We start from the raw sequence: 26577 nt of genomic DNA on the forward strand, positions 1-26577 counted from the left end.
CTCTTAAGCGAGCCTAGGGATAGCTTGGCGTCTAGGCCGGATTGAAGAAAACCTAGTACCTTTGGGAGGGAGTAAGGGAGTGGGACTTGTCCATGAGATTCGCACCAGGAAAAGAAAGCTTTCCAGGTACGATAATAAATCTTGGCGGAGGCTGGCTTCCTTGCCCTGAGCATGGTCGCAATGATTTCCGGTGAAAACCCTGCCTGGGTTAGAATCCATGTTTCAAGGGCCATGCCGTCAAATTGAGAGCGCCTGAATTCTGATGGTAGAACGGACCTTGAGACGGAAGGTCGTGACGGTCGGGTAGACGTCAGGGGGCATCTGCTGTAAGTTGAACGATGTCGGCGTACCATGTACGTCTGGGCCAATCTGGCGCGATGAGGATGGTTGGAACTCCCTCTTGTTTGATCTTCCTCACGACCCTGGAGATCAGGGGGAGGGGTGGAAAAATGTACAGGAGTTGGAATTGGGACCAGTCCTGGACCAGGTTATCCGCTCCAAGCGACCGCGGGTCGTGTGTCCTGGCCATGAAATTAGAGACCTTGGTATTGAGATGGCATGCCATTAGGTCCACATCTGGGGTTCCCCAGGGTTGACAGATCTGGTAAAAAATCTCGGGATGGAGAGACCACTCCCCCGAGTCCATTCCTTGCCTGCTGAGGAAGTCGGCTTCCCAGTTCTCTACACCTGGAATGTGGACCGCAGAGAGTACCGACCTCGTGTCTTCCGCCCAGTGGAGGATATTTGCCACTTCTCTCATCGCCTGGGCGCTGCGGGTTCCGCCTTGGTGATTCACATATGCCACAGCCGTGGCATTGTCCGACTGTATCCGTATGTGCGAGGCTGTAAGCAAGTGATGAAAGGCTCTCAGTGTCAGGAAGATGGCCCGGATTTCCAGGATATTGATGGGCAAGGTCGCTTCCCTTGGTGACCACTTGCCTTGTGCACTGCCCCCCAGCCTGTCAGGCTTGCATCGGTAGTCAGGATCTTTCATTGACCTGAGAGGGTTTTCCTCCTGCAAGCGAGGTTGGCTTGAGCCACCAATGCAGGGACCTCCTGGTTGACGACGTCAACAGGAACTCCCTGTCGAGGGAGAAGGGATTCCTGTCCCAAGATCTGAGTATGGCTAGTTGAAGAGGCCTGAGGTGAAACTGGGCAAATGGCACTGCCTCTATTGCTGCTGCCATCCTGCCGAGGACTCTCATGGCAAACCGGAGGGATCGGGGAGGACTGCGGAGGAGTGTACGAACTCCCAGACGGATGGCCAGTGTCTTGTCCTTGGGAAGGAGCACCAGGCCCCTGGAGGTGTTGAATAACATTCCCAGGAAGGTTAGAGTCTGACTCTGGGTAGTCGACGATTTCTGTAGGTTGACTAACCATCCCAGACGACTCAGTGTGTCTATTGTGATTGAGACACTGACCTCGCGGTCCTTGAAGGTGGAAGACTTGATGAGGAGGTCATCCAGGTATGGGACGACTAGAATGCCTCTTGAGTGCAGGACCTCCATGGTGGCTGCCATGACCTTGGTAAACGTTCTTGGAGCCGTGGCGAGTCCAAACGGAAGGGCGACAAACTGGTAGTGGTTTTGGTTGACCGCGAACCTGAGAAATCTTTGATGGGCGGGAGCAATTGGTATGTGCAGATATGCATCTTGTATGTCTATGGAGGCAAGGTATTCTCCCTGCTCTATTGATGCAATGATGGACCGAAGGGACTCCATGCGGAAATGACAGACCCGTACTTATTTGTTGACCTGTTTTAGGTCTAGTATGGGCCGAACGCTGCCTCCTTTCTTGGGAACTACGAACAGATTGGAGTAGAACCCTCGGAATCTTTCCTTCGTGGGAACCAGCACCACGACTCCTGCTTGAAGGAGAGAGGAGACCGCTTGGTGGAAGGCACGAGCCTTGTCTGATGGTGTTGGAGGGATAGAGAGGAAGAACTGATTCGGTGGAGTGGAAGTAAACTCTATCTTGTATCCGGAAGACACTATTTCCCTGACCCACCTGTCTTCTGTAATAAGCAGCCAGACTTGCTGAAAGAGTAAGTCGCCCGCCTACTGGTGGGGTGTCTTCCGGAGTTCGTGAGTCATGATGAAACGAAGTTCTGAGGTTTTTCTCCCTTGGGTTTCGCTTGGCCTGCTTTCGACTGCCAAGTCCTGTCCAGTCTCTGCGCCGTCCGTAGGTTGTCCCTGCGTGGAGAGTGGTTATGGTTTTGCGCTGGGCGCGAGGCGGACCAGCCCGAGGAATTCCGAAAGGATCGGAATCGTGTCTGGTTTCTTCGTTTAAACGTGCGTTTCGGTTTTAGTTAAGGGAGAGAGGTACTCTTACCCTCAGTGGCATTGGCTATCATTGTGTCCAACTTTTCGCCGAATAGCCTTCCAGTAACGTACGGAAGATGTGTGAGGGACTTCTTTGAGGCCGCATCCGCTTTCCATTCTCGCAGCCAGAGGATACGCCGAATCGTAATGGCGTTTGCCGCTATCCCCGCTAGACCTCTTGCTGAGTCTAGGGCTGCATGAAGCATGTAGTCTGCTACCACTGCTATCTGGACCGCTTGGTCCGAGAGCCCGGCATTTGAAGCTTGAAGACCCTCATGTAGTTTTTTGGCCCAAGCCAGGATGGCCTTGGCCGCCCAAACTGAAGCGAACGCAGGGGCCAGGGAGGCCCCTGCTTCTTCGAAAATGGAACGAGCCATGCGTTCTACTTGCCGGTCTGCTGCATCCCTGAGGGTTGAGCTGTCTGGCAGAGAGAGTAAGGTCTGCGCTGCTAGTCTAGATACCGGAGGGTCTACTTCGGGTGTATCTGTCCACTGTTTGGTGTCTTTCTGTGAGAAGGGGTACTTCGCCTCCAAGTATTTGCAATTGGCAAATTTTTTCTCAGGCTGTGAAAACTGTTTAGTAAGTATCTCTTGAAACTCATGGTGATTAAGGAAAACCTTAGGTGGTTTCTGAACACTTTCGAAACAATTCTTATGTTCTGGGGCTACCGGGGCTGGCTCTGAAATTTCCAGCACCCGATGGATGGCAGAGATTATGTCCTCAACTAGCGCTGTATTGCTAGGGGGAGAAGGTACCACGGACCTCTCCGTTTCGTTGTCTGAGTCGGAGTCACAGATGCCTTCCGAATCCTGTGTATCGCTAAGGTGATCCCTGGTGGGCGACCTGGGGCGGGGGTTTTCTGTGGTGTGGGATCTCGGTGGTGAACTGCATTGTCTGTCTCTGACAGGGGACTGCCTAGGAGACCTGGAATGACAGTGTCTCTCCCTGGGGGGGGATGACCTTGTGCTGTAGGATGACTCAGGTGATTGTGACCTTTGGGTCCGCTTACGTCTGTGAGAGTTGGAAGCAGCCTGTTCGTGAGACAAGCTGTCCGTTTGCTGGGTACCGTTCATAGCCGGGACTCGACCCTGCAGAGCTTGCAGCAATGTGGCGGTTAAGTTATCTACGGACTGTGTCATAGACTGTGACATCTGAGTAGCCCATTCCGGCGTGGTATCTGACACTGAAGCATTGGTAGGGACTCCCTGGGGTTCTGACCCAGAGTTCTGGATGCAATCCCGGCAGTACGAATACGTGCTGCCACTGGGGAGCGTGGCTTTGCAGGCTGTGCAGACTGCATAGAAACATTCCTGCCTGGTTCTCTTTCTTGAGCCCGGCATAGTGCACAGAGGCTGGCTATCAGGGATCCTACAGGGGTGGCTACGCAGAGGGAACCCACAGAGAGACTTGTAGGAAGTATGGATTCACAGCTGAGTAAAGAGAACCCAGCTGTGAGCTTACCCCACCAGTGTGCCCCTAGGTCCAGCGCCGACAGATCCCAGTTCTGTGCCCCCTGGAGACTGCAGTGATTCTCCTCTGCTGGAGGCGTCCGTTATCAGGATGTCTGCAGCCCAAAAAATGGCCATCGGGATGCTGAGGAGAGGAAGGAGGGGGTGGAGAGCTGAAAAGGGCGCGCTGGGCTATGTAGAATTCTACATGACGGCACCACGAGAGAGGGGATCCGCCCCACGAGGACAGGAAACCTTCAAGATAAATGGGGCGGCTCCTCTCTGCATCAGTTGGTTTCCTGTCCTCGACGGGGAACCCTCAAGATGAAAGCCTCTTGAAGATTTTGAAGAAAGAAGAGGATGCCTGGACCCGGGTCGGGTGATTAATGGCAGGCATGGATTTGCTACACCCGACGCCGGGTACCGTAGTCGCCTCGGGGGCCATATATGCCTATGTCCCCCCTGAGCGAAGGCATGGCCACAGCCGGTAGGGCAGATGCCCAGGCGAAGCGGGGTACCTTGGCGGTGGACCCTCCAAGCTGACCGCACACAAAGAAGGTCCAGGGAGGCCACTTGCAGTGTTCCCTCCCTGTCAACATACAGTGGCCATGCAGCCCAGGAGACACATCGGTGCCCGGGCAGAGAAAAAGGCTCCTCGGAGGCCACAGACAGTGTACCCTCCCTGTTGAAAACCAGACACCGGACCCCGCAGCGGAAAGGAAAGGTATACCTGCAGTCAGTGGTGGCCAGGCCATCGGGCAGGTAAGGGGTGTCTGGGGGCCCCGAAGCAAGTAGGGCCCAGGCGCTCACCCGGCCCAGGTTCGTATGGCCGCACCGGGAGGCGCGCGCGTTGGGAGCGCGCATGACGGCCGATGAACCGGAAGTGGTTGCGTGCGACCCGGAAGTAGAGCGACGCACACAGCACCGCGGGGCCTGCGAGAGGCAGAAGGTGTGCACGGTCCCGGGGGGGCACGCAGAGGCATGGGGCACGCACCCGCGCGCGCGCGTCCACACAGACACTAGCGGGGCAGGTGCGGGACCAGGTGGTCCAAAAAAAAAGAGGTGCTATTTAAGATCGCCAGAAAAGGCGAGCAGGCGTCACAGCACCAATTTTGAGTTGGAGGTGACTACTCGCAGCCATAGGCAGCATAATGGAGAGCCCTTCGCCAGAGCATGTGCAACCGCGCCAGGAAGCAAAGGAGAGGCGGTCGTGCTCAGAGGAGAAAGCAAAGACACGCCGCAGCAGTAGTGTGAGCCACTCGGGCAGCGCACGGGCGGATCGTCACCGCAGGAAAGAGCGGTCCATAGTCTCGTTGGGAGACAGTGAAAGGACCAGTCAGCCTCCAGATCCGGTACCCGTTCTGTGAAGCGCCCGAGTGGTGAGTGAACTTCGAGAAAGTCCAGTAATCTAATGTCTGTTCTCTTTCTCTTTTCTCCTCTCTTCCCTCTCCTCCTCCTCTTACATACATTGGCGGGGTGGAGTATAGGAGGTCCCTAAGAAATGTAGAGGAAAGTCTAAAAATAAAGAATGTGCTTTATGTAAAAGTCCCGTAGAAGCAGCCTGGAACAAAAAGTTATGCCAGGAGTGCATTAACAAGACCATAGCGGAGGAGACGCCCTCATTTTCGGATAGTCTGAGGTCCATAATTCAGACAGAAGTTTCCAAGTCAGTAAGAGCATTACAATCTGTAGATACAGAGAGGAAAACTAGGAGATCAAGCCCCTCAGGGGTCTCTCAACAAGACTCTACAGGGTCAGAGGACGACTCAAATAAGACGCAGTATTCAGGAAGTAGCTCGGACGGGGAAGATACGTTCCCAGTAGAAACTACGGATGAACTCATTAAAGCAGTTAGATCTACCATGGGGCTAGTAGAAGAGCGAGCAAAAAAGACAGCCCAAGAACTCATGTTCAGTGGACTGCAAAAGAAAAAACGTAAGACCTTCCCTGTTAATGAGCAACTGAAAGCACTCATAAAACGCGAATGGGAAAAACCAGAAAGGAAGTCCCAGATAACGAATTCCCTGAAGAGGAGATACCCCTTTGAGGAAGAGGCATCCTCAGCCTGGGATAGGGCCCCCAAAATTGATGTAGCGATATCAAAGGTCGCCAGAAAATCTTCCCTACCCTTTGAGGACCTGGGGTTTCTAAAAGAACCGCTGGACCGGAAGGCGGACAATTGCCTTAAGGCAGCCTGGGAAACCTCGGCTGGGGCACTAAGACCTGCCATCGCAGCCACTTGTGTGGCTAGGTCCCTGAAGATATGGACAGACAACTTGGAGGATCAATTAGAACAAGAAGTTCCCAGAGAGACGATTCTGGAAGCATTACCGGCTATTAGAGCGGCGGCAGACTTTCTCGCAGAGGCGTCAGCAGATTCGGCCAGGCTAGCGTCAAAGTCAGCAGCCTTAACCAATGTAGGACGGCGTGCGGTATGGCTCAAATGCTGGCCGGGGGACACTCAGGCAAAAATGAAACTTTGCTCTCTACCATGTGAAGGAAATTTCTTATTCGGTCCGGCATTGGATGAAGTGTTGGAAAAAGCGAGTGATACAAAAAAGAATTTTCCGAAACAACCATTTCAAGCCTTTCGGCGCTCCTTTCAGAGGGGCCAAAAATTCAGAAGACAACAATTTAAAGATCGTGACAGAAACAATTCTGACAGACGATACAGAGGAGGGAGAGGCTTCTATTTCAGTAAGCCCCCAAGAGAAGCCAAAAAACCCGCCCAGTGACGGTCCTTCTCAGGTGGGGGGAAGGCTCTCTCACTTCCTCCCAGCCTGGGAAAGGATCTCATCCAGCACCTGGATCCGACAGATAGTAGGGTCAGGTCTGGAGTTAAAATTCCACCACTGGCCACCACAAAAATTCATTCAAACTCCGGTACAATCATCTCAAGAAAGACAAAAGAGTTTGGAAGAGGAGGTATTATCACTTATACAAAAACTCGTACTGGAAGAAGTTCCAGAAAAAGAAAAGAAGGAAAGCTTTTACTCCCCCCTATTTCTGATAAAGAAACCAGACGATTCCTGGAGGACGATTATAAATCTGAAAGGCCTCAACAAGTATCTAGTAGTCCCATCATTCAAGATGGAGACGATAAGATCTACAGTGAAACTCCTCTTCCCTCGGTGTTACATGTCGGTCCTGGATCTCAAGGATGCTTACTATCATGTCCCGATCCGGCAGCAAGACCGCAAATATCTCAGGGTGGCAGTCCAGATAAAATCTCAGTGGCATCACTTTCAGTACAAGGCTCTGCCCTTTGGGGTAGCAACAGCCCCCCGGGTCTTCACGAAATTAATTGCGGAGGTCACGGCACATCTCAGAGAAAAAGATGCTCTAGTAATACCATATCTGGACGACTTCTTGATAGTGGGGAAAGATTTCGCTCACTGTCAGGAACAAGTCAAGATAGTGATAGAGACTCTTCAGACTCTGGGTTGGCAACTGAACCTCAAAAAATTCAGGTTGGAGCCAACAATGGTCCAGAATTTTTTGGGCCTAACAATAGACTCGGTAATACAGGAATGTCGCCTCCCAAAGGAGAAAGAAGAGAAAATCAAAAATCTAATCAGGACAACATTAGGAAAGCCAACAATGACTCTGAGGAAAGCCATGTCAGTGTTGGGGTCCCTAACCTCCTGCATACCAGCGGTAAAATGGGCTCAATTTCACACAAGGGAACTTCAGTGGTGTGTGTTACAAAGCGATCTGACGCTTCAAGGGCAGTTAGAACAGAAGCTCACCATCCCGGATCCTGTACTCCAGTCACTAAGATGGTGGTTACAGATAGAGTCCTCTCCGAGGGGTGTACCCTGGACATATACAGCCTCCAGAGTAGTCACGACAGATGCCAGTCCCTGGGGCTGGGGAGCCCATCTAGACACCCTATGGCTCCAAGATCCTTGGGCTCAGGAGGAAAAAGATCTATCCTCAAACGAGTGGGAGCTACTAGCCATCGAAAGAGCGCTGGAAGGATTGCTGACACACCTGAGAGGACATCATGTGAAAGTCCTATCGGACAATCGTACAGCAGTTGCATATGTGAACCATCAGGGGGGCACCCGTTCTCAGGCATTAATGGAAATAGCAAGAAGAATCCTGACTCTGGCGGAACATCAGTTTCTCTCATTATCGGCCCTGCATATCCGAGGCGTGGACAACCTGAAGGCGGACTTTCTGAGCAGAAACCGCTTAAAGCAAGGCGAATGGTGCCTAAAAGAGTCCATTTTTCAACAAATTGTGCAGAGGTGGGGAAAACCCATAATAGATCTCTTCGCCTCAAAAACCAACAGAAAAGTTCAAAAATTCTGCTCCCTAAGGCCAGCAGACATGCCACTGGCGGTAGACGCCTTCAGGATAAAATGGACATCAGGTCTCCTGTACGCCTTCCCTCCGATATGCCTCATTCCATTAGTCCTGAAGAAGATCAGGGAGGACCAAGCCAGAGTAATTATGATAGCTCCCTTTTGGCCAAAAAGGCCGTGGTTCTATTGGCTAAGAGTGATGTCAGTGACAGACCCATGGGTGCTCCCAGAGGACCACGACCTCCTAACACAGGGTCCCTTCAATCACCCTCCAAATTCCAGGCTGCATTTGACAGCCTGGAATTTGAAAGGTCACTGTTAGAGAAGAAAGGTTTTTCAGCAAGGTTGATTGCCACCCTAATCAGTAGCAGAAAGCCAGTGACTACAAAAATATACGGGAGAATATGGAGAAAATTTTTGTCCACCTCAGGCCCAATACAGGAGGGGGAAGTACCTGTGAGGGCAGTGCTAGAGTTTCTACAAAGGGGTTTAGACTTGGGTTTAGCGGTCAGCACCCTGAAAGTACACGTCTCAGCCCTGGCAGCATTATTCAACTATGACCTGGCAAACGATAGATGGGTCGCCAGATTTATCCGGGCCTGTACTAGAGCTGACTCTGTCCCATCTCCTAAACCTCCTCCCTGGGATCTAAATTTAGTCCTATCATCTCTAACGGAAAGCCCATTTGAACCAATAAACGCAACATCAGATAAAGTGTTAACTTTAAAAACAGCCTTGTTAGTGGCACTCACATCGGCACGTAGGGTTGGGGACTTACACGCACTATCAGCAGACCCGCCATACACTCAGGTTATGGAGGATAGTCGTGTTAAGATTAGATCCAGCATACCTCCCTAAGGTAGTGTCGAAATTCCACAGAGCTCAGGAAATAATCTTGCCATCCTTTTGTCCTAACCCCGGTAACAAAAAGGAAGAGAGATTACATTGCTTAGACGTTAGGAGATGTATCCTACAGTATTTAGAGGTGACAAAACCATGGAGGAAACAGAGGGCCTTATTTGTCTCATATCAGGGGGCAAGGAAAGGCCTTAAAGCCTCTAAGCAAACTATAGCTAGATGGGTGAGAGAGGCCATCATACTAGCATATAGTAGTGCAGGCAGGGCTGTTCCAGAGGGCCTAAAAGCCCACTCCACGAGGGCCATGGCAACGTCCTGGGCGGTGAGAGCGGACGCCTCCATTGACCAAATCTGTAAGGCGGCCACTTGGTCCTCTCCATCTACCTTTTTCAGACATTACAGATTAGACCTATCTGCTGCCTCTGATCTCACATTTGGGAGAAGAGTGTTACAGGCAGTAATCCCCCCCCTAAAGAGAATACAAATCTCTGTAACTCTCTCGTGGTGCCGTCATGTAGAATGGAAAAACACGGGTATTACATACCTGGTAATGTGTTTTTTCATGACACATGACGGCACCCTTATATTCCCGCCCTATTTGATCACGTCATTAGTTGGGTGTTTTGTTAGTGTTATACACTCCCTTGGTGTTGGAAATTTAGCAGTATAAAATATGTATTATTTATGTGTCCACTAACCTGCGGAGTTCCTCTCGTGCTCTGTAAAACAACTGATGCGGAGAGAGGAGCCGCCCCTTTTATCTTGAAGGTTTCCTGTCCTCGTGGGGCGGATCCCCTCTCTCGTGGTGCCGTCATGTGTCATGAAAAAACACATTACCAGGTATGTAATACCCGTGTTTCTGCCTCGATCCGCCCCTTCTATGACACTCTAGAGTGTCATTTTAGTTATCCGGGGGGCGGGGAAAAGGCGGCGGCTTCAGCTAGGCCGAAGCCGCAGTCTCAAGTAGAGGCCTGATGCCCAGGAGGGCTCCAGAGCGGCGCGGTAGTCCGGGACGGGGTCGGATTTGTACCAGACCCCCCCCCCGGAATGGGCGACTGGCTAGCGGTGGGGGCAGCAGGGATAGCGGTTCCTGTTTGGGGGGTCCCTGCAGCGCCATGGAGCCGCTGCTGTTGCAGAGACAGGGGCGCAGAAAGCCCTGTCTCTGCTGTGCCATGTCTGCCTGCACCCTCCCCCGGCCCCAACAGGATCCCACAGCTGGTCTGGGGTCCCTGGATGCTGCAGAGTGCTGCCTATTGTCTGACCCTACCTGAGGCGTCTCAACCTAATGCCCCCTGCGGGGGGATTAGTGAGGGTGCGTCTGTCACCGTCAGGGGTCTTCATCCTCGCCTCAACCTCAACCCAAGACCCCAAAGGGGTTGGGGAAGGAGGGGGGTCTCAACTTCGGACCAGTACCCGAGGGACTGGGGAAGGAGCGACATGGGGAATAGCCGTCTCCACTTCAACTGGGCACCCCTAAAAAGGGGGCCAAGGAAGGAGCCATGCCGGGAGTCTCACTGGAGACCCACTTTTCTTAATCTGTATTCCGGACAAAAAAGGGAAAAACGGAAGAAAAAGTGTGCCTCCTTGCGACACTAAGCAAAAACTGGAGAAGGCTGACGCCGTCCAGGGGTGTATACTGCAGAGGAGGAGCCATAGTTAATCTTTTTCAGATTATGCATAGTGTCGCCTCCTAGTGGACAGCAGCATAACACCCATGGTTCTGTGTCCCCCAATGAGGCGACAGAGTAATATATGAATCTGTTCCAATGTCTTCTAATTGTCTCTTCCAGAGGATGCCTGCTGTACCTTTGCCATCACCTTAAAATATCTAGAAAGAATTGTGTAATTACAACTTTGTTCTCCCTTTACAGGTAACTGAATGTATCCTGCAAAAAAATCTAGTCACAAGTCCACAAGAAGTAGAAGCAAAGAAGACTGAGCAAACCGCTGCTGACAGTCCAGGTATTGCACAGAATCTGACTTTATACTGTTCTTGTTGTATATCTGGACCGCAATATAAACTGAAGCTAATTATTAATTGAAGATATGGCAAATTTTTGGGATTTTCTTTTACTTGCTGCCGATTATTGAAAATGTTAGTTACCAAGAATTATTAAACATGCGCTTTTAATCGATACGTTTCAGTGTGTGTCACTTCGAAACACGTCGAATAAACCAGCATGTTGAGTAATTTTGGTAACTGACTCCTTCAATAATAGGTAGGGAGGAAAAAATCCACAAATTTTTCATATCTTCAATTCATCGGTTTGACAACTCATGGATCCAGCAGCTGAACGTTTCAAAGCGCGTAAATCTATTAATAAGGTCAGCGTAACCTGATAATTATTTTAATTGTTTGTCAGATAAGACCCTATTTGCATTACTTTCTCCCTATTTTTTTTCTTTTAAAAATTATTAACCCCTTAACAAGCGCTGATACGCCTTTTAACAGCCGGAGTTAAGGGTACTTATGCCTCAGCGCAGCTTTTTAACGGCGCTGAGAAATAAGTGTATTACGCCCCCCTAAGTCGGAATTTCTCCTAGGTCTCTGCTACCAGGGATAGCTGAGACCCTAGAGAACATGATTTGGGTCGTTTTTTACCAACTTCATTATTGCGATCACCATTATTCACAAAATAACTGTGAACGCAAAAAAGTCCAATTTCCAATTTAATTTCCCTCTTCTCTGATGTGATCATACATCAGAGGAGAGAGAAATGGGGTTCCCCCGTTTTCCCCCTATAGAAGACAAATCGGAGATCAATGATTTAGATAAGACTGTGGGTGACCTGGAGAAAGAAGATCACTACATGGAGTTTTGTCATGTTTGTGAGGATGGAGGAGAGCTCCTATGTTGCTATGCATGCCCTTCTTCCTACCATAGGTTGTGAGCCCTCGTGGGCAGGGTCCTCTCTCCTCCTGTACCTGTCGTGACTGGTATCGTTTAAGATTACTGTACTTGTTTTTACTATGTATACCCCTCCTCACATGTAAAGAGCCATGGAATAAATGGCGCTATAATAATAATAATAATAAAGAATAATAATAATGTGGTTTTGCGCACCTTGAGGGGTGAAGTTTTTAGAATTGTCACTTTGTGGTATTTTCTGTTTTATTGACCCCCCATAACTCACTTCAAATGTGAGGTGGTCCTTTAAAAAAAAAAAAAAAAAAAAAAAGTTTTTTAAATTTTGTTGAAAAAATGAGAAATCGCTTTTAACCCGTATAACGTCCTAACAAATAAAGTTTCCAAAATTGTGCTGATATAAAGTAGACGTGGGAAATGTTAATTAACTATTTTGTGCGATGTTACGCTTCGATTTAAGGGTACAAAAATTAACTTTGAAAATTGCCAAATTTCCATTTTTTTTTTCCATAAATAAACGCAAGTCATATTGAAGAAATTTTATCACTAACATGAAGTACAATATGTCACGAAAAAACAGTCTCAGAATCAGTGGGATCCGTTGAAGCGTTCCAGAGCTATAACCTCATAAAGTGACTGGTCAGAATTGTAAAAATTGGCTTGGTCTTTAACCCTTTAATGACAGCCAATACGTCTTTTAACTGCCCTGAGATATAAGAGACTAGCATCCCCATTCAGCTGACAATCCAGCAGCTGTCTGCTGTGCGCTATAGCTGATAACTTGCTGCATCACAAACGATCAGTGTTGTCATTGTCCATATCTGTTTAACTCCTTAGATGCTGCTGCCAATAATGACCATATCATATAAATGTTTAAAAGCATGTGGGGGCTCCCTCTTTATTCCCATTGACACCCTGAGATCATGATTGTGTGGTCCTGATGTTTGCCTTAACAATTCATGAGCAAATAACGGCCTTAGAGTCTGCCGGCTACACTGACCTGATCAGAAGTTAGCGACATTTAGGTGGTAAAAATAGACTTTTTCGTTCCTATCATGCCATTTTGTATTAATTCCTGAAAAGCACCTGAAGGGTTAATAAACTACCTACCAGCAGTTTTCAATATGTCGAGGGGTGTGGTTTTTAAAATGGTATAACTTTTGTGGGTTTTCCAATATATAGGACCCCCCAAAGTCACTTCAAACCTGGATAGGTCCCTAAAAAAAAAAATTTGTAAATTTCCATGAAAAAATGAAAAATTACTACTACATTTTTAAACCTTCTAAAATGCTAACAAAATAAAATAAACTTTTACAACTGGTGCTGATGCAGGCATGTGGGAAATGTTATTAATGTTTTTCTGTGGTATGACTAACTGAATTAAAGGGACAATCATTCAAAGTTTGAAAATTGCTAATTTTTTTAAGTTTTTGTCAAATTTCTGATATTTTTCATAAACGCAAATCATATCAACCTAAATTTACCATTGTCATAAAGTATAATATGTCATGAAAAAACAATCTCAAAATCACTGGAATTTGTTGAAGCGTTCAAAAAGTGACACTTGTCAGATTTGTAAATTTTGGCTCTGTCACTAAGGGGTTAAGTACCAAATTGGCTGTCACTAAGGGGGTTAATATCGTGCACTTTAAAATATCAATACAAATATGTCAGAGGGACATTTTAATTCTTCTATAAAAAGTTACCCGAATTAATTTTTTTTTTTTTTTTTTCCATTCGATTAACTTAGTGGAATTACTTGAACAAGCCAAGTTACCAGGTATATAATTATGCTGAATAAAATATTCTTTTCCTAGCGGTTTATATAGTGACATCTCTTATAAGAATATGAAGTAAAAAAAACAACTTTATTTTCGGATATATTCTTACAACATTTGCTTAATTATTTTCTGGAATATCCTAATCTGTAGCTCAGGGGAGCAGCAGCGCCTCCTTCACTGCAGTACCTGAAACAGTGACATCCATATTCTTGTGGCTGTGTTTGGTACTGCAGTTAATGCTAAAGGAACAAGCTATAGTACCATACAAACACTTCAGTGTCAGGTAGTGCAGTGTATGGGTAGTGGCTTTACAGTGAGCACTGCCATCCATGGATAATACTGAAAATCTCTTCCAGATACAACTGAGACAAAATTATTATATTAATATAAAAATAATTAGTACTGTTTTGTAAGGGTAGATATGTTCTTTTAATATATAAATTCAGATTTTTTTGTTTGCTCATAGTTGCACCAGAGGAGGCACAACCAAATTCTGAGAAGATCTCTCGCCCTACACAACCACAAAATCCAGACGAGCCACCATGGTTTTCATTGGCCAAGAAGAAGGCAAAAGCATGGAGTGAGATGCCCCAAATAGTTCAGCAGTAATAAATACAAGTTTATATTCCATGTCTTTGTTTATTAACTGTGAGAAAAGCTCGGCCAATGATCATTGCTCTGTATGGATCCAACTTCTCGGCCTTGACATATGGAAACCAGTATTTCTTACTCTTTCACCTTTTTTTTTTTTTTTTTTTTTTTTTTTTTTTTTACTCGAAAAGGGCTTAGAGGAAGTTTTATATTCATTCTAGGGAATTGACCAGTGGAGATGTTCTATAACGTATGATTATTTTTCTTTGTTTTCAATGTAATATTTTCAAGAAAGTGTAAAAATGAAAACAGATGTGGGCAATGCTGTAGGCCACTTCATGTAAAGAAATGTTGGCGCAAATAGTCATTACTGTATGCCAGTGAGACATGTAGAGATTAAAGGCGGTGGTCAGAAATAATCTTGTAGAATGATGATCATGGCTTAATGGTCGTATGCACTATTATATTTGTTGTTGGCTATTCCGAAATAGCTGAAACTGTTAGGTGGGTCCTCAGAGACTCAACTAAGAGGGTACACTGCATTAAGTATTCATTGTACATTTTTTGGTATTTTTCTAAAGTGGATCCCCACGTAAATTCATTTTTTGATAGGTCATATTGACAAGTTGTACTTTTGGCATTCTACAAAACTTTTCACTGCTGCTTGACTTCTTTTCTGTAAAAACCCAACAATGTTCTAAATAAAGCACTATTAAGATGTCATGTGCAAAAGGCAATTAGCAGGGCTTACTGGGCTTGGAGGGTCCATAATCATCTTGATAAACATGATCCGGTTGAGGTTGTTGCAGACAGTGATCAAGCCATTACCCAGTCGCGTAGATCCAGCCCTAAGAACTACTGACTTAGCTGAGTTCTATAAAGAATCCTAGCACTGTCACATTGGCGATCCCTGGTGGAGTAACTCAGACTGATTTTAAAGCTTCTGCTCCTGGCTGATTTTTATTTTCAATGGATAAATACCGAAGGCTTCAACTTTTTGGTAGAATATCAGACTATTATTCTTTGCATCCACAGAATGGACTGTAACTGGTGCCAACTACTGAACAAGCCAGTGACCTCTTCTGACATTTCTTTTTTAATTATTGTATTCTTTAGGATAATTCCTCTGTTATTGCTCATACAAATGTATTAATAAACTAACAGCTGGATTTTCCGAGGTTGGGAATGTGACCCTACACAGACTGACACACTCAATTCATTGCCAGATTGTGTAGGGATACATCCATTTGACAAGGGGAGTGGATGTCAACTTATTCCTACATTTCTAGGACGAATATAACAGAAAGAATCTAGAAAAGATGCTCTAGAATGGTTATTATAACCAACAAAGAATGTCAGAAAACTCAAGTTTCCTTTATAAAGAAAACTTTTCTATATTTTTCTGTGAAATTAAAAAAAAAAAAGGTAGCGGAAAAATGGTAGTGTGAAAATACCTTAGACATTCCTCATTGCTTTACCTTTTGTGTAAGGCCTACTTGGCTACACTGTTTGACTTCATGTTTTGTTTTTTATAAAATTTTTAGCCAACATGTTCATCTATAGTTTACAAAATTATATATTTTTAATGATGCAACCTTTTTGAATTTTTTTTTTTTACTTTCTTGAGTCTTAACAGTAAGTATATGGTCAAATAGCAAATTGTGAATAGAACAGACATGGAGTATGATTTCTGGTTACATTACACTTATTGCAGACTTTCACACAGCTGGCTGGACTGTAGAACAAGCTTGATGCATTGGATGGAATTTAGCATTCGGGTTTTTGTAGATATTCTTCATAAAATGCTTACAATCATAATAAAGAAGACATGGTAATTTTGATCGATGCAAAATTGTTCATGTAACCACCCGCAATCTGCATAAAGCCACGTAATTTAGGCGCAGAGTATTCTAATAGCATTTAATAGAACAGTGCAACTAAAACTGTAATTTTCATCCCTTCTTAAAAGAAGTTCACTTTTGACGCCCAGACTGCGGGTGATACATCAACGATTTATTTGCGATAATCCTGTGTATTTGCATTGCAAAAGTTGAGCTCCATCTGATCTCAATTCTGCAGAGCAGGTCAATCAGCGCTAAGGATTTTTTTTGTGACTTGTGGATTAGAGTACGGAAAATCTCACTTACAATGTTGATATAGCAGTTTTTCTTTGAGGAAAATCCATTGCCAATATGCCCTCTGGGCACATACAGTGCCCTTTGACGTCTAAGAGTCTCCTAAATGGATGCTGGCTTATAAACAGTGAAATGAGATTTGAAAAAAAAATGGTTGTCATCCTTTTCTCAAATATACATAATTTTTTGCACACGGGCTTTTTGTAAATGGTGCAAAATTGGACACAGAACAAGAGTGGCACCATTTAACGAAATAAAACATGCTTTGTTTTGAAAGTTGTACAACTTTTTTAAAAGAAATCTGACGGCACCAATTGACTGTTCAAACCAAGCACAGAGGCTTGGTGCATCCTTGGTGTTTTCAAACAGTTGAGTGCTCCTTCCCACCTACTTATTTTTCCTCTCAACACACCCTCCCTTCTTTGACAGTATTAGCTTTACAGGAGCAATAGAAGGGTGAAGATAGAAGGAAGACAGGTAGGTCGGTGCACTGAGCTACTTATCGAGCACTGTTGCTTAGTTTGAACAATATTTTTGTGCTAAAAGACTCCAATTAAATGTCAATCTTCCATATTAAAGCAATGTTCAGATTAATTTAATGAGGTTGTCGACTCCTTTTACATTTATGTTGTATCCTTAGGATAGGTCATCAATGTCTGATCAGGTGTGGTCCGACACACGGCACCTCAGCCGACCAGCTGATATCTCTGTCACCGGTTGCTCGCCAGAAGAACTTTCTTACCGAGCTGCTCCATCTGCTTGTAGTGGCCGCTAGTGATCGCCGTTGACACCAATAACCGCTGTAGTGCCGGATGTCGGACCCTGGCCGATGAGACATTGGTGACCTATCCTAAGGATAGGCTATCAATGAAAGTGTCGTGGACATCCTCTTTAATGCAAGTCAAATAAGTGTATATAAAGTGTATTCATGATTTGGGCACTTTTCACTTTTGGAAACCATTCCACAATGCTCAGCACAGGAACAGCACAGTCAGAGAAGGCAGCCTTGACTATACAAGTATGTATACAAGTGTTAAAATGATCTACGCACCTTTGCAAACCATGTGACGCGTTGTTTTATTAGATATTGCCCTTGTACATATTTTATGGTATATAAACTTGCTTATACTCTAATACCTGCCTTCCTATGGTAAATTTTCATGCATGGTTTGTATATATGTACGAAGTTTGCCTTGTGTCCTTTTCCATGTGTTTGCCTTTATATAGTATTTTTGTAGTCTCTCTTTTTTGGGAAATACATTGTTTATATCAATTTGTTAATGTGTTTAATAAATGATCCAATTTATTATTTATGCTGCCCCTTTATCTTTCATAGTTGTGTACATGGTTTTATCTATACATTCCCTAATTGTTTTTTTTTTTGTTTTTTTTTTTGGCATTTTATTAAAAGCACTGCATGTCTGAAAAAACACCATCACATGAAGACTTTACTTACATTTTCTGAGGCGGGAAAGAAATTAATGGCAGAATCCCAACCCCAAAAAATGCTGAACTTGTAGTCTGCTATGTATTGGACTATATTCCCACAATGAGTATCTTGTGAGTTTTTGATGTTGCACATTTTTGCAGCATTTCTGCACCTAATAGCTATGTTGGGTTACTTTTTTTTGTGTCTTTGAGAGTGTTTTTTTTTTTTTTACATGCGTGTAAGGGCTTATTGTGTCAGTATTTGATCAGTTTTTTGCATCAGTGCCTGCCAAAACCAGGAGTGGAATGTGGAGAAAAACTATTTTTGAATTGAAAGATTGACATCTTGGTTTTGGCACGCAAATACTGATGTGTGAATAAATTCCAAGTAACATCAGATTGTCTGCCATTCACATGATTGACACTTCACCATGGGCCATATACACCTAAGTACTCTTTTTGCAAGAACTCTGAACCAAAGGGGATATTACTTAGACTACAGAGAGTGTTATGCAATGTGCTCAACCCTAATTAGCCCACGGACCTTCAATTTTAAATAATACAATCTTGGCCGTCTTGGAAACCTGAGCCCTGAAGCAGGCATTTAAAAGATGGGTTATACAATGGAAAAGTGTTCTCGTGTACGGCTCGGCCCAAGCTTAATGTGATCTATAAACCCTTTCTCCTACCTGCAAGGAAACAGAAGAATAACTTTATATGGAAACATTGAAGTATTTCTGCTATTTCTCCATTTTTATTTTCGAACTGTTTTGCTTATTTATCTGTCACTTTAGTTTTCTCTTATTATACCTTTTCTTGTAGGCAACCACACGTTTTATATCAGTGCTTAAAACTTTTTAAGTTTGGTCCTTTTTTTCTCCTAAAGGATCCATACATTTTCAGAGAGTGGCCTTTTGACTGTCAGACAGTAATACACTGCTCAAAAAAATAAAGGAAACACTAAGATACCACATCGTAGATATTACTGAATGAAATATCGCAGCTGCAAATCTTTATTCATTACATAGTGGCATGCGTTGAGAACAGGAAAACAAAAATAATCAATGTATATCAAAATTAATATACCATGGAGGTCTGGATTTGGAAGGATACTCACTCAAAATCACAGTGGAAAATCAAATTACAGGCTGATCCAACTTCAGTGGAAATGCCTCAAGACAAGGAAATGATGCTCAGTAGTGTGTGGCCTACACGTGCCTGTTTGACCTCCCTACGACACCTGGGCATGCTCCTGATGAGTCGACGGATGTTGTCATGAGGGATCTCCTCCCAGACCCGGACTAAAGCATCCGCCAACTCCTGGACAGTCTGTGGTGCAACCTAAGGTTGGTGGATGGAGCGAGACATGATGTCCCAGATGTGTTCAATCAGATTCAGGTCTGGGGAATGGGCAGGCCATTCCATAGCTTCAATGCCTTCATCTTGCAGGAACTGCTGACACACTTCAGCCACATGAGGTCTGGCATTGTCCTGCATTAGGAGGAACCCAGGGCCAACCGCACCAGCATATGGTCTCACAAGGGGTCTGAGGATCTCATCTCGGTACTTAATGGCAGTCAGGCTACCTCTGGCGAGCACATGGAGGGCTGTGTGGTCCTCCAAAGAAATGCTACCCCACACCATTACTGACCCTCTCCCAAACCGGTCATGCTGAAGGATGTTGCAGGCAGCAGCTCGCTCTCCACTGCGTCTCCAGACTCTGTCACATGTGCTCAGTGTGAACCTGCTCTCATCTGTGAAGAGCACAGGGCGCCAGTGGCGAATTTGCCAATCCCAGTGTTCTGTGGCAAATGACAAGCGTCCTACACGGTGTTGGGCTGTGAGCACAGCCCCCATCTGTGGACGTCGGGCACTCAGACCATCCTCATGGAATCGATTTCTAACCATTTGTGTAGACACATGCACATTTGTGGCCTGCTGGAGGTCATTTTGCAGGGCTCTGGCAGTGCTCCTCCTGTTCCTCGCACAAAGGCTGAGGTAGCGGTCCTGCTGCTGGGTTGTTGCCCTCCTATGGCCCCATCCACGTCTCCTGGTGTATTTGTCTCCTGGTAGCACCTCCAGCCTCTGGACACTACGCTGAAAAACACCGCAAACCTTATTGCCACAGCTCGAATTGATGTGCCATCCTGGATGAGCTGCACTACCTGAGTCACTTGTGTGGGTTGTAGAGTCCGTCTCATGCTACCACGAGTGTGAAGGTACAACCAGCATTCAAAAGTGACCAAAACATCAGCCGAACCACTCCTTTATTGAGGGTGTCTTGATAATTGCCAATAATTTCCATCTATTGTCTATTCCATTTGCACAACAGCATGTGAAATTGATTGTCAATCAGTGTTGCTTCCTAAGTGGACAGTTTGATTTCACAGAAGTTTGATTTACTTGGAGTATTATTCTGTTGTTTAAGTGTTCCCTTTATTTTTTTTGAGCAGTGTATATATTTTGGGGACTTTATCCCGTGTGTTTGAGAGGTGGCAGAGTGTTGTGTATATGTGGTGTGTGGACTGTGTTGGGGTATGATTTATTCTAACTTTGTAGCCTATAGCCGAGGTTGAGAGTAAGATTGAGTGAGAGGAGATAACGTAAGAGTAGCGTCCCACATGTCATGCTGAGAAGTGTGTACATAACAGTGCAGTTTTAATGCATTTTCAAAGCTTTTTTTCTTTTTTTTTCTTTTTTTAGTATGTCATGTTTTGACGATAATTTGCTTTGTTTTTGATACTTCCTGATAATAATCTTTATATAGCGCCAACATGTTCCGCAGCGCTTTACAGTTTAACAGTTTCAAAGCACAAATCATAAGTAACAACGTTAACAATACAATAATTAAAGCAAAATAAGACGACCCTGCTCGTGAGAGCTTACAATCTACAATGACATGGTGGGGGAGATACAAAGTACAGGTGTGTATTTACAATGGTCCAGCCATCTTGAGGGAGGGATGGATGGAGATAGTGAATGGGCTACACACGCACACTTACACATAGAAAGTCGGGCTGATATTTCCTGATATTTGGCTTTGATAAAACTTTTATTTGTACATTCATGTGCGGTTTATATGTGTTTTTACTGAAAGCGTGCTAAAAACTTGTGTCTTTTCACCAGTGAATTTAATATATATACCTTATCAAACAATATATTACAATAGCGAAAATTTTGTTTATTTGATTATATGCACTTCTTGTAACAAAGATTATATAACAACAAAAAAAATAAAATTGGGATACGAGGACATCTCGATTTATATTTCAGATAACACAAATGGACATCAGATTTGCTGCAATTCATTTTATCACTGCACATTGCAGAAGTGCATCTACTTTGGGCATAGAAATAATTAGGTCTACCCCATGGTGGCAACATCCAAAGGAAATTACTGGATAGAGAAGCTTTTTGGAAGTTCTCTCTATAATCAAATTTTTCCCCACTGAGTGAACTTATAATAATAATAATAATAATAATAATAATAAATTTTATTTTTATAGCGCCGACATATTCCGCAGCACTTTACATTTCAGAGGGGATTTGTACAGACAATAGACATTACAGCATAACAATAATCACATACAGTAGATTATAACAAATAACAAGAGGAGTGAGGGCCCTGCTCGCAAGCTTACAGTCTATGAGGAAAGAGGTAGACACGAAAGGTGGGTGGTAACAGTTGCTCTGATTGTATGGACCAGCCATAATGTTAAGTGTGTAACAGTACAGACACAGAGGGCTAATGGATGCATAAAGCATGTGGGAACATGATGCTGGGAACCTGGTTATGGTAAAACTTTTGGCTCTGCCACACAGGGATAGGTTAGGTTAATGTGTTGAGGCGAAAGGCCAGTCTGAATAAATGCGTTTTCAGGACACGCTTAAAATTGTGGGGATTGGGGACTAATCGTATTGACCTGGGAAGTGCATTCCAAAGAATTGGCGCGGCACGTGTAAAGTCTTGGAGACGGGAGTGGGAGGTTCTGACTATTGAGGATACTAACCTCAGGTCATCAGCAGAACGGAGGGCGCGGGTAGGGTGGTATACTGAAACAAGGGAGGAGATGTAGGGTGGTGCTGAGCCATGGAGGGCTTTGTGGGTGAGGGTAATAAGTTTATACTGAATTCTGGAGTGGATGGGTAGCCAGTGTAATGACTGGCACAAGGTAGAGGCATCGGTGTAACGATTGGTGAGGAATATGATCCTGGCTGCAGCATTCAAGACAGATTGGAGAGGGGAGAGTTTGGTAAGAGGGAGACCGATTAGAAGAGAGTTACAATAGTCGAGACGAGAATGAATAAGAGAAACAGTAAGAGTTTTTGCAGAGTCAAAAGTAAGAAAAGGTCGAATTCTAGAAATGTTTTTGAGGTGCAGATGACAAGAGCGAGCCAGTGATCGAATGTGGGGGGCAAAGGAAAGCTCGGAATCAAGTATGACCCCAAGACAGCGGGCATGTTGCTGGGGAGTAATAGTGGAACCACACACAGAAATAGCAATGTCGGGTATAGGTGCATTAGTAGCGGGAGGAAACACCAGGAGTTCAGTCTTTGACAGGTTCAGTTTCAGATATAGTGAGGACATGATATTAGACACAGCGTTTAGACAATCGCCAGTGTTTTCTAGAAAGGCTGGCGTGATGTCAGGAGAAGAAGCGTATAATTGGGTGTCATCAGCATAGAGATGGTACTGGAAACCAAATCTACTGATTGTTTGACCAATAGGGGCAGTGTACAAGGAGAAGAGGAGGGGGCCTAGAACCGATCCTTGAGGAACCCCAACAGTAAGGGGAAGGTGAGAGGAGGAGGAACCGGCAAAAGAAACAGTAAAGGAGCGGTCGGAGAGATAGGAGGAGAACCAGGAGAGAACGGTGTCCTTGAGGCCAATGGAATGGAGCATAGTGAGGAGGAGCTGATGATCCACAGTGTCGAATGCTGCAGAGAGATCCAAGAGAATTAGCATGGAGTAATGACCATTTGATTTAGCTGTTAGCAGATCATTAGAGACTTTAGTGAGGGCAGTTTCAGTGGAGTGTAAAGAGCGGAAACCGGATTGGAGAGGGTCGAGAAGAGAGTTTTCTGAGAGATAGCGGATAAGACGGGAGTGGACCAGGCGTTCCAGGAGTTTAGAGATGAAGGGAAGATTAGAGACAGGTCTATAGTTAGCGGCACAGTTTTGGTCGAGGGATGGTTTTTTAAGTAGTGGGAAACAAAAAGGGAACAAATGTTTCACTACCATAGCTACAATATTCCCTTTCATATACATATTAACTGATCTTCACTATTAGGCCGGAGTCACACTAGAGAGAAATACGGACGAGTGCTATGCGAGAAAAAAATCACATAGCACTTGGACTAATGTTAATTTATGGGACAGCTCCCATTATCCGTTTTATTCTTGCCCATATTATACGGGCAAGAGAAATCGCAGCATGCTACAATTTCCACCGTATCTTGGCCGAGACTCGCCAATGCAAGTCTGGGGGAGAGGAGAAAAATGAATTACAAAGGGACCATGCATCTGAATTGCGAGAAATACGCATAGGTGTCCTTTAGAAAACCGGGCAATTCAGTGCGCTATACCGTAAAATCACACTGACAGGTTAAAATAGAATACATGTATACACAAAGTATAGGTATATATTAGATTGTGAACCCTTGTGGGCAGGATCCTCTCCTCCTGTACCTGTCGTGACTTGTATTGTTTAAAATTACTGTACTTGTATTTATTATGTATACGCCTCCTCACATGTAAAGCGCCATGGAATAAATGGCGCAATAATATATAAAATCATATATATACAGGGTGGTCCCAAAGTAGGTGGACAGAAAATAACATTTTGATTTACATATAAAATTATATTTACTAATGCAAGCAGAACATTGACAATTAAATTTTATTCTGAACAATAATACAAAAGCCCTTAAATTTTATCAACGCAGATGCTCAAACTGTTTTCCATCACAATTTGCACAGCTTTGAAGTCTGCCTCTAAGGCCAGCATCACACTAGAGAGGAATACGGACGAGTGAGAGGCGTAAAAACACACATTGCACATGGACCAATGATTCTCTATGGGGTTGCTCCCATCAGCCGTATTTTTCTCGCGTATATTTTACGGTCCGTGCCAATCGCAGCATGCTGCGATTGTCAGCGTACTACGACCGTAGTACGCCAATGCAAGTCTATGGGTGCGCTAAAAATATGCATTACACACGGACCAGATGTGTGACTTGCGAGAAATACGCACCCGGTGTCTTTTAGAAAAGCCGGCAATTCAGTGAACGATACAGTAAAATCACACTGACAGGTTTAATAAAGAAACAAAAGAATAGATATATAAACATAGAATACATAGAATGCATATATATATAATATGTGTCTATATCTATTCTTTTGTTTGTGTTTGAAAACCTGTCATTGGGCTCCATTATATGTCTATTCTGCAAGCCTGCGAGAAAAAATACTGTATACAAATCACATACGGTTTACATACGGATGCTTACATGAGAAAAGTATGTGGCCACACCCTGACAACGGATGACATACGGAGCACGATTTAGGGACAATTTATGCGTATAACGGATGTAAAATACGGTCCGTATTTTTCTACCTTGTGTGTGACTCCAGCCTTACGCTTCAACAAACATTTTTGCACAAGTCTCATTGGATATTAATTTCTTGAAATGCATCTCTTATGTAATTTTTCAAATCACTGACACTTTTTGGTTTTCGACTATAAACTTTGTCCTTGAATACTCCCCAAAAGAAAAAATCCATTGGGGTCTAGTCTGGTGAACGTGCCGGCCAATCAAGTGGGCCTCTTCAGCCGTTCCATTTATTAGGAAATGTTTCATCAAGATACTCGCGGACTACTCTTGAATAATGTGGAGGGGCCCCATCTTGTTGGAAATAAAGGTCATTTGAATTAGTTTGTTGCTGTAACTGGGGAACAACTTGATTCATTAGAATTTCGAGATACTTATCTCCTGTGACTGTTCCATTAAAAAAAAAGGTCCAAAAGCACCAAAACTTGAAATACCACCCCAAACATTGACACCAGGCTCACTTAGTTGTTGCTCTGTTAAATGCAAGTTTTCATTATACCAGTAAATACAATTATGTCTGTTAATACGGCCAGATAATTTGATAGAGGCTTCATCACTCCACATAATATCTAAGATTACTGGATTTTCTTCAGTTTCATTAAGCAGAATCACACTAAATTGCAGGCGCCTGTCTGGATCATCCGCCAATAAACCATGAATTAGACGTGGACGATAAGCTTTCCACCCAATAGATTTCAGGATTCGCATGACGGAAGCTCGTGAAATTCCCAATTCTAAAGAGACTCTTCTGGTGGACTTTTTTGGACTCTGAACAAATGTTTCAGCAACAAGTTGTTTATTATTTTCTGTACAGGTTGTTTTGGGTCGACCAGTTTTTGGAGCATTAAGGATTGAGCTAGTGGCATCGAATTTGTCACTACTGCGGTAAATGGTTTGCCTCTTTGGGGCTTGAGTACCAAATGTTTCAACCCTAATTGCTCTAACTGTTTCAGCATTTTGAAATTTCCAGTACTCTTTTTAAAATCCATTTTCTTTGATCTGTATTTAACTTACTTGCCATTATGTGTTATTTGAAAAGAAAACAGATTTAGGGGAGATTTATCTGTGAAAACTGGATCTGTTAAACTGACTCAATTGCCCTTAGCAACCAATCAGATTCCACCTTTCATTTTCCAAAGAGTCTGTGAAGAATGAAAAGTAGAATCTGATTGGTTGCTAAGGGCAACTGAGTCAGTTTCACTCTACACCATATTTGATAAATCTCCCCCTTCATAACCCTATTACACATACTGTCCACATGCTTTTGGACCACCCTGTGTATGTGTGTGTATGTATGTATGTATGTATGTGTGTGAAAATATATGTATGTGTGTGTATGTATATATATATATATATATATATATATATATATATATATATATATATATATATATATATATATATATATTATACACATGCACTAGCTGAAGAGCCCGGCGCTGCCCGGGCATAGTAACTAACTGTGGTTAGTTGTAGCAAATTATAATTATCCTCCATCCCATAGTCCCGTGCCCATATACCCATCATACATATCCTCCATCCCATAGTCGAGAGCCCATATACCCCTCACACATCCTCCATCCCATAGTCCCATGCCCATATACCCATCACACATCCTCCATCCCATAGTCCCATGCCCATATACCCATCATACATATCCGCCATCCCATAGTCCCGTGCCCATATACCCGTCATACATATCCTCCATCCCATAGTCCAGTGCCCATATACCCATCACACATCCTCCATCCCATAGTCCTGTCCCCATATACCCGTCATACATATCCTCCATCCCATAGTCCCATGCCCATATACCCATCACACATCCTCCATCCCATAGTCAACCATTATGACATCATAATGAGCGGCGGGCTTGCAACCTATGATGACATCAGCGTCGCCATGGCAACCATTATGACATCATAATGAGGGACGGGGCTTGATACACACACTTTTTCCCCATTATGTAGATAGGGGCAAAATTGTTTGGTGAATTGGAACGCGCGGGGATAAAATTTCGCCTCATAACATAGCCTAGGACACACTCGGGGTCAAGACGTGTGACTGTGCCAAATTTTGTGGCTGTAGCTGCGACGGTGCGGATGCCAATCCCGGACATAGACAGACACACACACACACACACACACACACACACACACACACACACGAGCTTTACATATTAGATATATAATGTGTATGTATATGCGTGTGTATATATATATATATA

At 44.4% G+C, this 26577-nt stretch overlaps 1 protein-coding gene across 10 annotated transcripts in view; it reads left to right on the top strand.

Annotated features, from left to right (window-relative positions):
- KIAA1210 (KIAA1210 ortholog) overlaps positions 1–17621 on the top strand; it is a 238566-nt gene extending 220945 nt beyond the window's left edge. For 9 of the 10 annotated variants that reach the window (XM_073560975.1, XM_073560980.1, XM_073560979.1 and 6 more), the window contains 3 exons: positions 10809–10899; positions 13554–13583; positions 14051–17621. In XM_073560975.1, the coding sequence (XP_073417076.1) occupies positions 10809–10899; positions 13554–13583; positions 14051–14193 (264 nt within the window). In that variant the 3' untranslated portion in view covers positions 14194–17621. The remainder of the gene's footprint in view (positions 1–10808; positions 10900–13553; positions 13584–14050) is intronic. The other variant, XM_073560978.1, reaches the window with a different exon arrangement.
- Positions 17622–26577: the final 8956 nt, after the last annotated feature.

Source organism: Dendrobates tinctorius, unplaced genomic scaffold (genome assembly GCF_039654945.1).
Source record: "Dendrobates tinctorius isolate UK_male_01 unplaced genomic scaffold, ASM3965494v1 ptg000309l, whole genome shotgun sequence".
Taxonomy (NCBI): domain Eukaryota; kingdom Metazoa; phylum Chordata; class Amphibia; order Anura; family Dendrobatidae; genus Dendrobates; species Dendrobates tinctorius.